The following is a 13,938-nucleotide window of genomic DNA, read 5'->3' on the forward strand; positions in this document are numbered from 1 at the left end:
TTTGTTTATGTGCTTATTTTATATTTTATATATTTTTTAAATAATTTTGGAACCCCATCGTTTTGTTTACTTATTAATAAAAATTGCTGATAACTAAAGGTTAAAATATTGATGATAATTAAAGGTTAAAAAAAATTAAAGACACAATCAAGAACATAAACTTTAGTAGACATCCATAAATAAATAAAAATTGTGATTAATCCTGCCGTTCAAATTTATTGAAAACAGGGTTAATATATTAGGATTCTTAAATTCTTTCATAATTGAAGCACATGTTTTAGCGGTTGAAATGTTTTATTGTAAGTAAGGAATGCGGGTTCGATTCCTATCGTAAACAAATTTGTATTTTTTTAATATAAAGCTGCAATAAAAAGAAAGAGAAAATGAGAGGGGAAAAAATTTGATTTAGGGTTAACTTATGTTAGCAAGCTTATAATATAAGAGATAAGAGATTATCGGTTTTTAATTGTTTAAATTGTGCAATGAAAATTGATGATGCTTAATTGTCGTATGAAATCTTTCCTATGAAAGTTGATGGAGCTTAACACTTTGTGGACATAATTTAAATCACAATTGGTTTGCTAGTGCATATTGTATCAATTGATCATTGGTTAATATTAAATCTGCAATGTTAAAATCAAAATAATGAATGTGATTAGTGACATGACCATGGTTGTGTTTTGGTTGTATTGCAAAAAAAATTGATTTAACAGAATTGAGTTTGATAATAACTTTCCAAATTACACGTGATAATAACTTTCCAAATCTCACATGATAATTATTCTCTAAATTTATGATCCGGTAGAAAAAAAATCATTGATCAGGAAAGACATAAAAATATTTCGTGATGAATAATATAGTCAACAATAATTTTGATATGATATACTTTTAAAATCGATGGTGCTTATCAATTATTGCACATAATTTTAATCATAATTGGTATACTTGTCATAGTGGTTGAAAATATTGCCTTGCATTGAAGAGTTGTAGGTTCAAATCCTTGTCAAAACAAAATTGTATTATTTTTTAATAAAAATTGCAAAATAAAATGGAGGGAAAATAAAGAAAACAAATTAGGGTTTAAGGTTTGCTTGTGTATACAAGCTTATAATATAAAAGATTTGTTGTAATTTTTTGTTGTTTAATAAACTTGTTATTTTTTGTCTAATCTTTTAATAAAACTATCTATGGGTGCGTTTGATCTGCTAAAAAATAAGGGACTGGACAGGACAACTCCTGCTGTACTGTGTTTGATTTTAAAACTGTTCCTGGTACGGGACAAACTGAGGGGCAAGAGACAGGACAAAACTTGAAATTCTTGTCCCCCACAGAACCACGGGACAACTTTTTGTCCTCAGCACAAGTTGTCTAAAATACCAAAATAACATTTTGTCCACCAAACATCGTACAACACAAAGTTTGTTCAATACCTTAAACGTTTGTCTTGTGCTGTTCTGTCTTGTACTGTACTGTTCTGTCCAGTATTTATATTTTGCAGATCAAACAGACCCTATATTTAATTTTCCTTTTTTGTTTCTGTTTCTGCAAAATCTGTAACAATATGGTCCGCTGGTTAATCTGCGAAACCCTGCATAGTTTGCTATTTACCCAAGGAACCTTCTTGTTCGCTGCTTAACCAGCAAACACCTCATAGACTAGAAATCTAAAGATTAAACATGAACTTTTGAATAACAAGAACAACATAGTTCATTGAAATTAAGATGAGGAGCGGTAACATAAATGAAAAACAGTAAATTTAATACAAACAAGACTATGGATCACTTCTTCAACAAAAAAAAAAAAACTATGGATCACATAAATTAACTACTTCATCGTCCTCGGGGTGCAACTATACACGATGCAATTCCGTCAAAGGTACTGGGACGAAACAAGCTTGAACATATCTCTTCAACGTCGCGTCTAATTAGATCGGTCCCTTAGTACTGTACTGAGGTAAAATAGAGAACATGATTCTCACATCGCCATCATTTTGAAATTTCATGTTAGTGAACAAGACACGTCAGTCTGAGCATATCGACAGACGACGATACTCAACATCGGCCACCCTTCTTGCATCTAGCGGTTGAGACAACTGTTGAGTTGGTCCAATTGGTACTTCAGATCAACCAATGTAACATCTATGTTGGTTTTTCGAATGAGGCTAAGAGATCTTGTGCTAGTATATGAAATATTTTAAGATAATTTTCGAATGGATTTTTTTTACTATAATTTTTCAAATGGAATTTTTTTGAAAAAGCTAAATTAGCCCACCCAAATTGACAGCAGAGAGAATCGAACCTCATACTTCAAAAGGAGCACACTCCTAGGTCTCAAGCCAATACCAATGCACCAATCCAAGTTTTAATTAAGTTGCGATAAATATCTCAAACTAATTGTAAATATGAAGTTTATAACAAGATTTATTTAGATCATGAATTTTTTTTCAAATCCATGAGTTTTATTCAATACATAATAATATTTCAATAACATTAAATCATTTCAAATGATAGCTCATTCGAGTTCTGACATCTTAATATCAATCTCCTTAAGTTTTTTCTCAATAACATTAATGAGATCAATCGAATCATCACTCGTCAAGTTGGCTACCAGATTTCCGTTCTGCAAAATCGCAAACAAAAGTAGATCCAACTCCAGTTCACGGTTCTCTTGTTTCTGGTTTTTCAGTTTTGTCATAGCTTCGTGAATCCTCAGCCGGATTAAACTCTCTTCATTCACATTCTGCATTTCAGCTAAAACATATGAGTTTTGATACCCCTCAGCTTGGTTGAGTGCTTGTAAATTATGCAAGACATAGTTTTGTGAATAAAAAAACTAAAAATTATAACAATTATTGAAATATCATAAAGAGTTGAGATTTTTCTCACCTTCCTTGAAGCCCCCTTCTTTCTTGCCGTATTGATCTTTTTCAGCTTCTTCCCGGCCATGGTCGCACACAATTGCAAAGAAAGTAGCAAGAAATCAATTTTTGTGTGTTATTCTCATTGTTGCGTCCGGCTTTTATAGATATTAATTTTTCTTTTAAATAGAAAAATATTTAGGAATATTTATTTCCAAATTTTTTATGGTATTTTTTAGGGTATAATTAATGTTCTTTAGTCGCATAACAATAGAGTAATTGTTTCAATAAACTTAGTTCAAATTCATGACACCTCACTTATTTATCTTAAAGGTGAAATTTAAAGTCACTAAACTATTTGATAAAAAAAATAGAGTAATTTTTTGAGTTTTTTTTTTACGGAATGATTTTTGAGTTAGGCAAGACTAAATGGATGGAAAAATTATCCGTCAAGAATTTTAACAAAAATGCTGGTAGAAAACATATGAAGGGCCATTATATGAAAATTTACTTTTATTTTTTTAAAATTATTATTGCATACATCATTCGGTCATTATTATAAGCAAAAAATTACATTTTAAGTTCATTAAATAATTAATGTATATGATAACGTAGGTAAAATACATTAGTTATTCAATGAATCTAAAAAAACTACTTTTCCTTAACGTAGGGGTGTACGTGGGCCGGATTGGGTTGGGTTTGACCAAAACCAAAACCGAACCACATAGGATACTCCGGATTGGGTCGAGGAAAATAACCACCCGTTATAACATTGGGCCGGGTTGGGTAAATCCACTAATTTTCGGGTTGGATTGGGTTGGGTAGTGGGTTACCCAAATTATTTTTCTATTTTTTTATATTAAATATTTAAATACTTTATTTATTTATTTTTGGTATAAAGTAATTTCTTTATTCTATTTACATACTTTATAATTAAAAGTTTTCATACAAACACAAAAATCATTAAATTTGGGTCTAAATCAACTTATATACTACCTCTAGTTTTGACTATAAGCAATTTTTTATTTCTTTAGGTTCGTTGAATTTGGACCATAAATAGTTCAGATATATATTTTATTCAATGAATCTAGAAAATAAAATAATTTCTTTATTCTATTTACATACTTTATAATTAAATTTTTCCTACAAACACATAAACCACTAAATTTGGTTCTAAATCAACTTATATACTACCTCCAGTTTTGTCTGTATAAGCAATTTTTCTTTTTTTAGGTTCGTTGAATTTGAACCATAAATATATGTTTTATTCAATGAATCTAGAAAATAATATTTTTCTTATATTCAAAATCAGATGGATAATTAATTGTGACTATAATTTTGTTTTATTTGGAATATCAAAAAACATTTTCTTTAAAATATCTATAATTGTTTTTCTGTATGATTATTTATAGTCATAACCATATTTATAATCTTCATTCCTTAATAAAAAAAAATTTATAATCTTCATTATTAGTATATTAGTTATCATTTACATATAGCATCAACTAGTTTTATTGTCATGCCTAGTTAAGGTGACTTTGTTAATAAAAAAAATTTGCTGCTAAAAAAAATATTAAGGATATTGTTGATATTATGAATAGTCCACACCAAAAGTTTTTATATCCTCTTTATATATAGGTATAGATAAAAAATCGAGATAGTCTTATAATTCGGTTGATAGTTATTGGAGACATCATTAAAAGAGCCATGATTTGAATCATGCATTTTTCAATCCTTCACATTTAAATTGTCTGACTTTAACTCAAGACATTGAGATTGAGTTGTTAATGAGCTCGAGATTGATTTCCAGTGGGAACAAACAATTATTGGTCAAATTTTACTTACATCGCGGTCGAACTCTGAATTATCGAGGCCACCGTTTCCTAGGAACAATCAAATTAATTCCTGATATTTTAATATTTGAGATAAACTAGTCTTAATTTCGTTATAACAGAAGAATTAATTTGTCCATGGTATAAAAATATCAGAAACAAATTTAAATTTTATTTTTGTCAGGGACTAAATTGTCCCTTTAAAAATTTATAAGGGTTTAAAATAAATCTTCACAAAAGTTATCGGATTTGTGCGAATTCACAAGTATTTTGCTACCGTCTAAAAATAAGTTTCAAAATACTGTACAAAACAATTTCACAAAAAAAATTCGCAAGTATTTCACAATAATTAATTTGTGGACTTTTACTTCCATGAGAAAAAACTCACAAACTAACGCAATTATTATCAAGATAGACACATGGTCGTGCAATTTCAACGAATCGGCAATCGTACCAGAAGATTGCTTTTTTGGCCCCTATAATTTCCTCTAAGGCCCCCCAATGTGACCATTTTGGCCCTTTAAATGCGTTTGGATTCTAGAATCCGAAACATGTTTGTTATGGACCATACAATCTGAAACTAGTTTAAACAAGAAATTGACTGACTATGGCTGGCTTGTACGTGATGTTTTGCACAGGAAAACATGGGTTTGGACTGTACAATCCGAAATTTCTTGTTTTTAATGTGTTTGGATTCTAGAATCCGAAACCAGTTTAAACAAGAAATTGGCTGGCTATGGCTGGCTTGTACGTGATGTTTTGCCCAGGAAAACATGGGTTTGGATTGTACAATCCGAAATGCCTTGCTTTTTTAATTTTTGCATTGTTTCGGATTGTACCAACCGGAAACGCTGACATTCGGTTTGTAGGATCCGAATATAGCCTATATAGCCTATGTGACAGAAGTTGTACTTTCATAACCACTTGGACACTAGGGCGATTTTTTGGCGTATCAGAGGCTTGAAAACAACGTTTATTCACTCAAAGAGGGTCGCAATGCTCAATCGGAGTCATACAAGAGGTAATATGCGCTTTAAACCGTTAATTTTTTCAATTTTCATGGTTTTATGATCACAATCGCCTTTGGATCACACAACCTGAAACCATTTCGGATCCTACATGCCAAACCGTGCAGTTTTTTAAAATTTTGTAATTTGTTGTTATAGGTAGGGTTTGGGATGGTCGAACCTCCGTTTGAAATGAAACCGAACATCGATGAACCCGACATTGCACAACCTAATGTAGTTGAACCCGTCATAAGTTGTAATTTTCTTATAGGTTCGCTTGTATTGTTTTTAAGTTTGAAGTTGTAATTTACGTTTTAGAGTTTGAAGTTGTAATTTATTTGATTATGTTTGAAGTTATCGTATGTAAGGACAATAGATATTTTTAACTTTTAATTTAGTGCAAAAGAGCAAATTCCGAACCTGCATAATGTTGACTTTAACCTGTAAATATTTCCTGCAGAAAACATGATTTTGGACTCTACAATCCAAACTTGTAATTTGCTTGTCCATTTCGGTTTGCAGGATCCAAACCTGTAATTTTCGTGACCATTTCGGTTCGCAGGATCCAAACTTAATTTGTTTCGGATGGTAGGATCCAAACCAACATCCACACACAATTTTTCCTTTGCAAAAACCATGTTCCCATCTATATTTGGCTTGTTTCGGATCCCACGATCCACATCTAATGTATTTCGGACTCTAGAATCCATATCATCCTGAACCCCCCAAATTCAAGGTTATTTTGGGATTTTTGGGGGGTTTAAGAGGAACACGGGGGGCGAAAAAAGCAATCTTCATCGTACCACATAGCATCGGGCTAAAAAGTACTACAAAAATCCGGGCTACTATTTTAAGGTCCAAGCCCTACGTTTATTCCGGTTTGGCGAGTCGGCCCATTCGGGCTAGACCATTTTGACAACTCTAGTTTAAATCAAAGTTGGCATGACAAGAAAAATGAAATTATGCTTTTGTTAGAAAGTCCCACATCCGTTGGGCCACCTGCTATCAGTTTATGTTATCGGGTCACCTACCGTTTATATATACGCGCCAAGCCTAATGGTGTTGGATACTTGGATTGATTTGGAACTCTGATGGGGCATATGGGTCCAAGGTTTTGTCGATAATATAGATTTTTCGAACATTTTTCATGAAGAGTTAATGACAGTATACCACATGCTAGTATTGGCGTGAGAGTTGGGCATAAAAGATCTGTAGTGCTATTTTGGCTCAAAGACAATTATCAACTTGTCATCTGATCATGTTAATGATTGGCACAACTACGCAACTATCATCTATAATATCAAGGATCTTCTTGCCAGAGACTGAAGGGTTAGAGTTATCCATACTCTCTGAGAGGGCAACATCTGTGCAGACTACTTAGGTAAACTTGAAGCTCGCAACCCTGAAGCCTTTTATCCAATAGCTATTACAACTGATCGAATGAGTCTTCTCTTGCTAACTGATACTAGTAGGACTTTATTTTCTAGATAATTCATTTTCTTCTCTGTTTTTCCTTTCCATCTTATATAAAAAAAAAAAAAAAAAAAGTACATTCATCATGAGAAATTATAGCTATCGACATCCAGTAATAATAATGGTAACAAAATAATATACACGGAAGGAGACATATTTTCGCTTTGTATGCAAAGTTCTGTAGTGCCGACGTGCCTAGTTATAATCCAAAAATAAATCATCACCTATATGTTATTTTATAGGTTTTGTCTAATATATACTCTATATGAAGAAGTAAAATAACCTTACACTACTAATAATCAATTATTTAAGTATAAAAGTTTTGAGTCCTTAAATAAGTGGCCGTAGGTATGATTTCTGACTTTTATGTATGATAAATTTCTTCCACATTATGTTCTTCACATTCACAAATATAAATGAAACTAGTAATAGATCCGTGCGATAGCACGTCGCACGGGTCGTAACGTTACGATAATATTTTTTTAAGTTATAGTTTGATAATCAAAATTGGTTGCAACTCTAAATATTTAAATTGAAAGAAATAATTACATAGAATATATTTATATATCAGTTAGAATTTATCCCATATAAAATAATTTTTTTTAAATTTTCATTAGTAAGAACTTATTGCACGGGTCGTAACGTTACGACGATATTTTTTTAAGTTATAGTTTGGTAATCAAAATTGGTTGCAATTATAAATATTTAAATTGAAAGAAATAATTACATAGAATATATCTATATATCAGTTAGATTTATCCAGTGTAAAATAGTTTTTTTAAAATTTTTATTAGTAAGAACTTATCTCACGTATGATAATTATTTTGAATTTTTTATCAGTGATAATTTATCCAGTATATGATAGTTAAAACTTATATATCAGTTTGTACCAAAAATAATAATTATATATTAGTTAGAATTTACCCCGTGTAAAATAGTTTTTTTTTAAAAAAATTTATTAGTAAGAACTTGTATCACATATGATAATTATTTTGAATTTTTTACAGTGATAATTTGTGGCGTATATGATAGTTAAAATTTATATCAGTTAGAATTTATCCCGTGTAAAATATAGATTTATTTTTTACTTTTGAAATTTGAATATCATAGTTTGCCTCCAAAAGATAACTCATGACAACTTGCAAAACAAAGGACATTGTCACATGCAATTGTTTTCAAAAGTAACTAAGTGGCGTGTGGCTTGGTTAAAATGCAACTATGTCTTTCAATAAAGTAACATTTGCACTCACAAGATGAAATATAGCTTAGATGATTTGGTTACTTGACAAATGGTGTGTACTTTTAGTTCAGTTATCAAATTTTTGGACATCAATTATCCTCATTTGGGACACATGGCAACAAATTAAGTAAGAGTGTTTTGGACATAACCAGAAAAATCAACTTTCTTATATAGATTAGATTTCTTTGAGCCATATACCTTTCTAGAATATTCTTAAAACTAATGATCTATTTGAGAGTATCCTACATAATAATTTACTTGATCAAAAATTATTCCACCTAAAATTTGACCTCGTAATTCTACCAAAATGATTCGTCTTAAATACACAGTTTAATCTTTGTTGAAAAACAAAAATACATAGTTTAATAATTTGAACCTAATCATTTGATTCAAAGAATAATCTCCATGAAAATAGTTCAATTGGTAAAAACATTGCATATATAATAATACATTGGGGTTGAAGTTAAAATCTTAATATTCTTAGTTTATTTATCTTAAAAAGTAAAATTCTACCCATCGTTTGTTGGTTCAATGGTGATTGACGCCGGATTTAGCGGAAAGTCCACAGTTTGATCCCCGCACCTGCGATCGGGAGAGGCTGAAATTACTTGATGCCAGAATTGACTCTGAACCAATTTAGGCGATCCAATGAGCCGAATACTGATGGTGAAAAAAATCTAAAAGAAAGAGAAAAAGAAAAAAAAGATAGGTTAAGAATAATAAAGCCTAGAAAAGGAAAAGTAGATAGAGGATTTTAATACAAAGCTTCACTTATAATTTGTGTCTCCTATACAATGTACAAAAGTAGGGTTTATTTTAAGATAGCTTCTGTTGCACCGTTTATTTGGTTGTTTCCTCGCAGATATGTGGGCCTATGGCCCAAGCATGTTCAGGTGGTGACATCCCCTATTAATTAATTTAGTTCATCTAATATATTTTACTTTGTAAAATAAAATTTGAGGAATTAAAGGGTTAAATATATTAATAATTCTTTTTTTTTTGACACAATATATTAATAATTCTTATAAAATATTTTCTTTTACATAAATAGTCACTGTTAAGGTAATATTTTTTATTTATTTATAAGTCTCTAAATTTGAGTACTTCAAATTTTGTTAACTCCTTAGCTTAGATAAGTTGAGTTAACTGAAACCTCCACAAATAGTTTCTATTTTTAGCTAGGCTACAGGTACTTTGACTAATAGAAGTCTACATGAACATGACAATGTAAATAACATATTTTATTTTATTAATTATTATTAATAAATATTATAAAAAAATTAATAAATTAATTTAATCTATAGTATTACTCTCATTTGCTTAATCATAATTAATAATAATTATGTCTTTAACCTTTAACCTATAGTGTGTTACATGGATGATAACTACTGTCAAAGAAAGAAATTAAAGAGTAAACAGTAAACTATTTATATCTCTCGACTCTCTTGACCTTTAAGAATATAAATAATAAGTAGTTTTAAAGTTATTATTGATTATTGATTAATCCATCAAACTTGTCAATGAGTTGCTTTAAAAATAAGAGAATAATAGTCATAAGCTAATTTGATGATATGAAAATAATTACCAATATAAATTATGTTTTCCTATAGTTAATAAAAACTATAGAAAGTGCTAGTTTAGAACTTAATTAATAATTTTATGCTAATAAACAAAGCAAAGCACTCAAATGGAAGACAATATTATAATTTATAGGTCCGTTTCTTATAGATGAAAATAAAAGTAATTTGTATATGAATAATTTGGGCATTATTCTTTTGTATTTATATTTTTATGCAAATTTGGACATTGTTCTTTAGCAAGAGACTTTTAAGAAAAGTATAAACCATTATTTAAATAGGGACGACAATTGATAAATTATGAGTACGGTAAAATGTGACCCATTTTTATACTCGCAGTTTGAAACAATATTCTTACTCAAGCTTGTATCCGCATTAGATAACAATTTTAATATTCGTATTTTATGGGTACCTAAGTGGCCATACATATATTCATTATCCGTAGACAAAAATTTTAGTGATTTTTATCTTAATTTTTTAAAACAATATAGCCCTTTATGTTCTTTTTTTTTATTTAGGTCCTTATTACACGTACAATATCTTTTTTTACTTTTCATTCAATAAACTTTGATGGATAGTTGTTACAAATAAAAATGTTATAACTCAAACATTTTTTTATTAATAGACTCAAATATTATATTACACGATGTTCTAACTTTATGTTCGTGTATTCAACATAAATTTTTTTATGTATTTTTTTTAATGAAATATATATATATATACATATACTAAAAATCAGATACACCAAAAGAGTCTAATTTTTTTTTGTACTTGTATGCTTAATTTATATTAGCAATATAGTTTCTCATGTTGCATCCTCAATTTTCACTTTAAAAAAACGATGGTGTAGTGTAGGTCTACAAGATAGAAAGAACAAACAAATAGGGACGAACAAATTCACTACGACATTGAAGAGAATAAAAGAGAAAATAGAGAATTTTATTATTTCAGGTTCAAACCTCAACTTTACATATAAAATATAATATCTCTACCAATTAAATTTTGCTCATGGTACAAAACAATTATTTTTTCTCTGTGCTATTAACCATAATAAAAACATAAAATTTAAAAAAACAGACCCCCATAAATTGTACAAAATACACGATTGTTGACTATTAAGTATATATAGCTTGACAAGTATTCCTCCTTCTTTATTTTATTTTATTTTATTCCACCAAAGGAATATTCATGTACACATGTCTTTTGACAAATTAAAACTTGTTAATGTAGTACTTTTTTCTACATAAACTTGTTATTGTCCTTGACAATAACATGATTAGGTTGAAATTAGATGGATTATTTGCAAAAGGTAAACATTTCCTGTGTACTAACAAAAAACTAAGCGGCCAAATACAATGGACCAAATAAAAAAACACAAGAAAATGTCTCCTTTTGAATAAATTATTATATTTGTAAGATTTATAGAAATATTTATGATTATTGAGTGGTAGTAAGTGAGAAATGTCAAACATGTGTGCAACGTAATTTATCAAAAAAAGAAAGAAAGATGTGCAGGCAACATAAGTGCATTAAGGAAACTAATTAGCTAATTAACCAATAAATAGCTAATTAGGTGTTGGCAGAGTGTACTTCTGATATTCCTTTGTATTCTGAATTTTATCTTATTTATTTGTTTATTATATATAATATTATTTGTCATTAAAAAAAATCAATAAATAGCTAACAGCGATCAATTAATCATGGTAAATAATATTCTTGTAAAATAAAAAATATTAGTCTCGATTAAACAACTCAAAAAGACACCAAAAGAGTTCTAAAAATGAAGTCCATGATATTAACCTGAGAAGTTAATTCAACTATTAATTTACTAACATTTGTCACAAAATAACCCAAAAAAAAAACATTTGTCACAAAATAATAATAATCAATATTATAAAGAAGATAATATGAATCTATTCTAGCTTAACCAAAGTTATGAGTTTAATCTCTAATTTAAGCATGTAACAGCATCAAAACTCTTAGTAAGAGTTTATCGCTCATTTAGATCTCACAAGATCGAATGATTAGTCTTTGCACCCGGTAAAAAAATATATTACAAAGAAGATTTAGAAGAGTTGTCTTGGATTATGAACGTTCAAAAGATCCAAATCTTCCACTAATCTGATTCATACCATGATTAAATCCTAAACAACCCAACAAACCTTGTTTGTAAGGCAACATAGTTTTCCTCTTCAATTCCTCAGAAGCAGCCCGGTTCAACGTATAATGCAATTCATGAGCCGAAACCGGTTTTCTCCGTTTAGAAACCGAACCGGAATTCTCAACAGACCGGAAACTTGAACCAGTAACATCCTCGTACGCTGTCGTTTTAGACAACACTCTGTATTTCCTCAAAGGATCTTTGTCTGAAGCTCTTCCTTCTGATGCACTTCGAAATAAAAGAAAATCTTTGATTCTCCATTTTCTATAATACCCTTTTGAAATTGAAATTGTTGACAAGAATGATGAAAATGATGACACTGTTGCTGTTTCGGATTGTTTAAGGTTGTTGTTTTTTGAACTACTTTTGTCTTTTTCTTGTGAAAAAATTTCAACTTCTTCAATGAGTTTGGAATATTTTGTGTTTTTGCGACAAGATGGAAATGAAAATGATGAAGATCTTTCTTTACCAGAAAGCTTGTTTTGTTGTTGATGTTGTGATAAATTTTCTTCATCTTCTTGTTCTTGTTGTTGTTGAAGTTTTTGTACTAACTTTTGCTCTGTTTCATGATGAGGATGAGAAGGTGAAATGAGGTTGAGAGGGAGAATTTTTCCAGCATGGAAAAGTTCATCAGCAGAAAGAGAAGATCTTTGAAGATGGGTGAATTCAAAATCTTCATCTTCTTGATTATTGGTGTTAATGGGTTGATCATGATGTTTGAAGAAGTTGTTGGGGAAGTGTTGGGGAGATGAAGGGGCTGTGATGTAAGGCGAAGAACAGTTATTGTTGAAATTGAAATCTATTGAAGGAACTGCCACCATAATTTCTTTTTCCATCATCATGTTGTTTTTGTTTTTGGATTTGATGTGTTATGTAGAAGTTATCAATTTCAATTTTTAGTTTGGAGTAGGTGACAATTGAATTGAATTGAAGAATGAGGTTATATATAAGGGGATGAAATGATAGAAGAGAGACCAAAAGTAGAGAGGACAAATCCTATGTTAAGGGAGCTAGGAAGTAGAGACAAGAGACAAGATCTCTGACTGTTGTACAAATTTTGGTCATATAGGGGCACACCTTTTTATTTATAAAATTAATTTTGGTTTTATTATTTGCAAGCTATATATATTAGTCTAAGCTCTCTAGAAATAATGGGTGGGCCAAATTTAAAGGGAAAAAGATTGTATGCGGCAATATGGTTACGGTCACAGCCGTCTAATGTCAATAAGTGTTGAAATTATTTTAGTACATATGAAATATATATCGTCTGATTTTAAACTAACAGTCGAGATCGATTATTGTGTAGAATTTTGTATTTTTATTACTATAGCAAATCTAAGTCCAATTAAAAGATGGAGTAAATAGTTTGATAAGTAGAAGATGATTAAAATATTTGATAAGTTGAAGTTTGAGTTTGAATTCTATTTGATAATTAAGTTGAAGTTTGAGTTTGAACTCTTAAATCTCCCCTTTTAGTATTTATTGGATTGGATTGGATGAATTTGGTTGTACTTACGGTTTGTTTGAAGTTAATTAATTTCTTGTAACTTTTTTACATTTTTTGTAAAATTCATAGTGAATTAGAGCATTATTCTCTTCCAAGACATAAGCCAATTTGGACAACATTGGGTAAAAAATATTGTTGTGTTTGTTCCTCTATTCTCTTTATCTTTGTTTTTAGAACCGTATATACCTCTAACTACGACTAATTTGAAAGACATCAATCTGACTGTTCATTAGTGTTACTGTTGGAACAGACGAAGAGAGGCTGCGACGGCGATGAGAGGAACA

General features: G+C 29.9%; 1 protein-coding gene across 1 annotated transcript; it reads right to left on the reverse strand.

The window, feature by feature from the left end:
- Positions 1 to 11,690: 11,690 nt before the first annotated feature.
- LOC123884016 lies at positions 11,691 to 13,212 on the reverse strand. The gene has a single exon (XM_045933006.1). The coding sequence runs from the start codon at positions 12,987 to 12,989 to the stop codon at positions 12,072 to 12,074; it is 918 nt and encodes a 305-aa protein (XP_045788962.1). The 5' UTR covers positions 12,990 to 13,212; the 3' UTR covers positions 11,691 to 12,071.
- Between the last annotated feature and the right edge of the window lie 726 nt (positions 13,213 to 13,938).

The sequence above is a fragment of the Trifolium pratense genome, linkage group LG1 (genome assembly GCF_020283565.1).
Source record: "Trifolium pratense cultivar HEN17-A07 linkage group LG1, ARS_RC_1.1, whole genome shotgun sequence".
NCBI classification, from domain to species: Eukaryota; Viridiplantae; Streptophyta; class Magnoliopsida; order Fabales; family Fabaceae; genus Trifolium; species Trifolium pratense.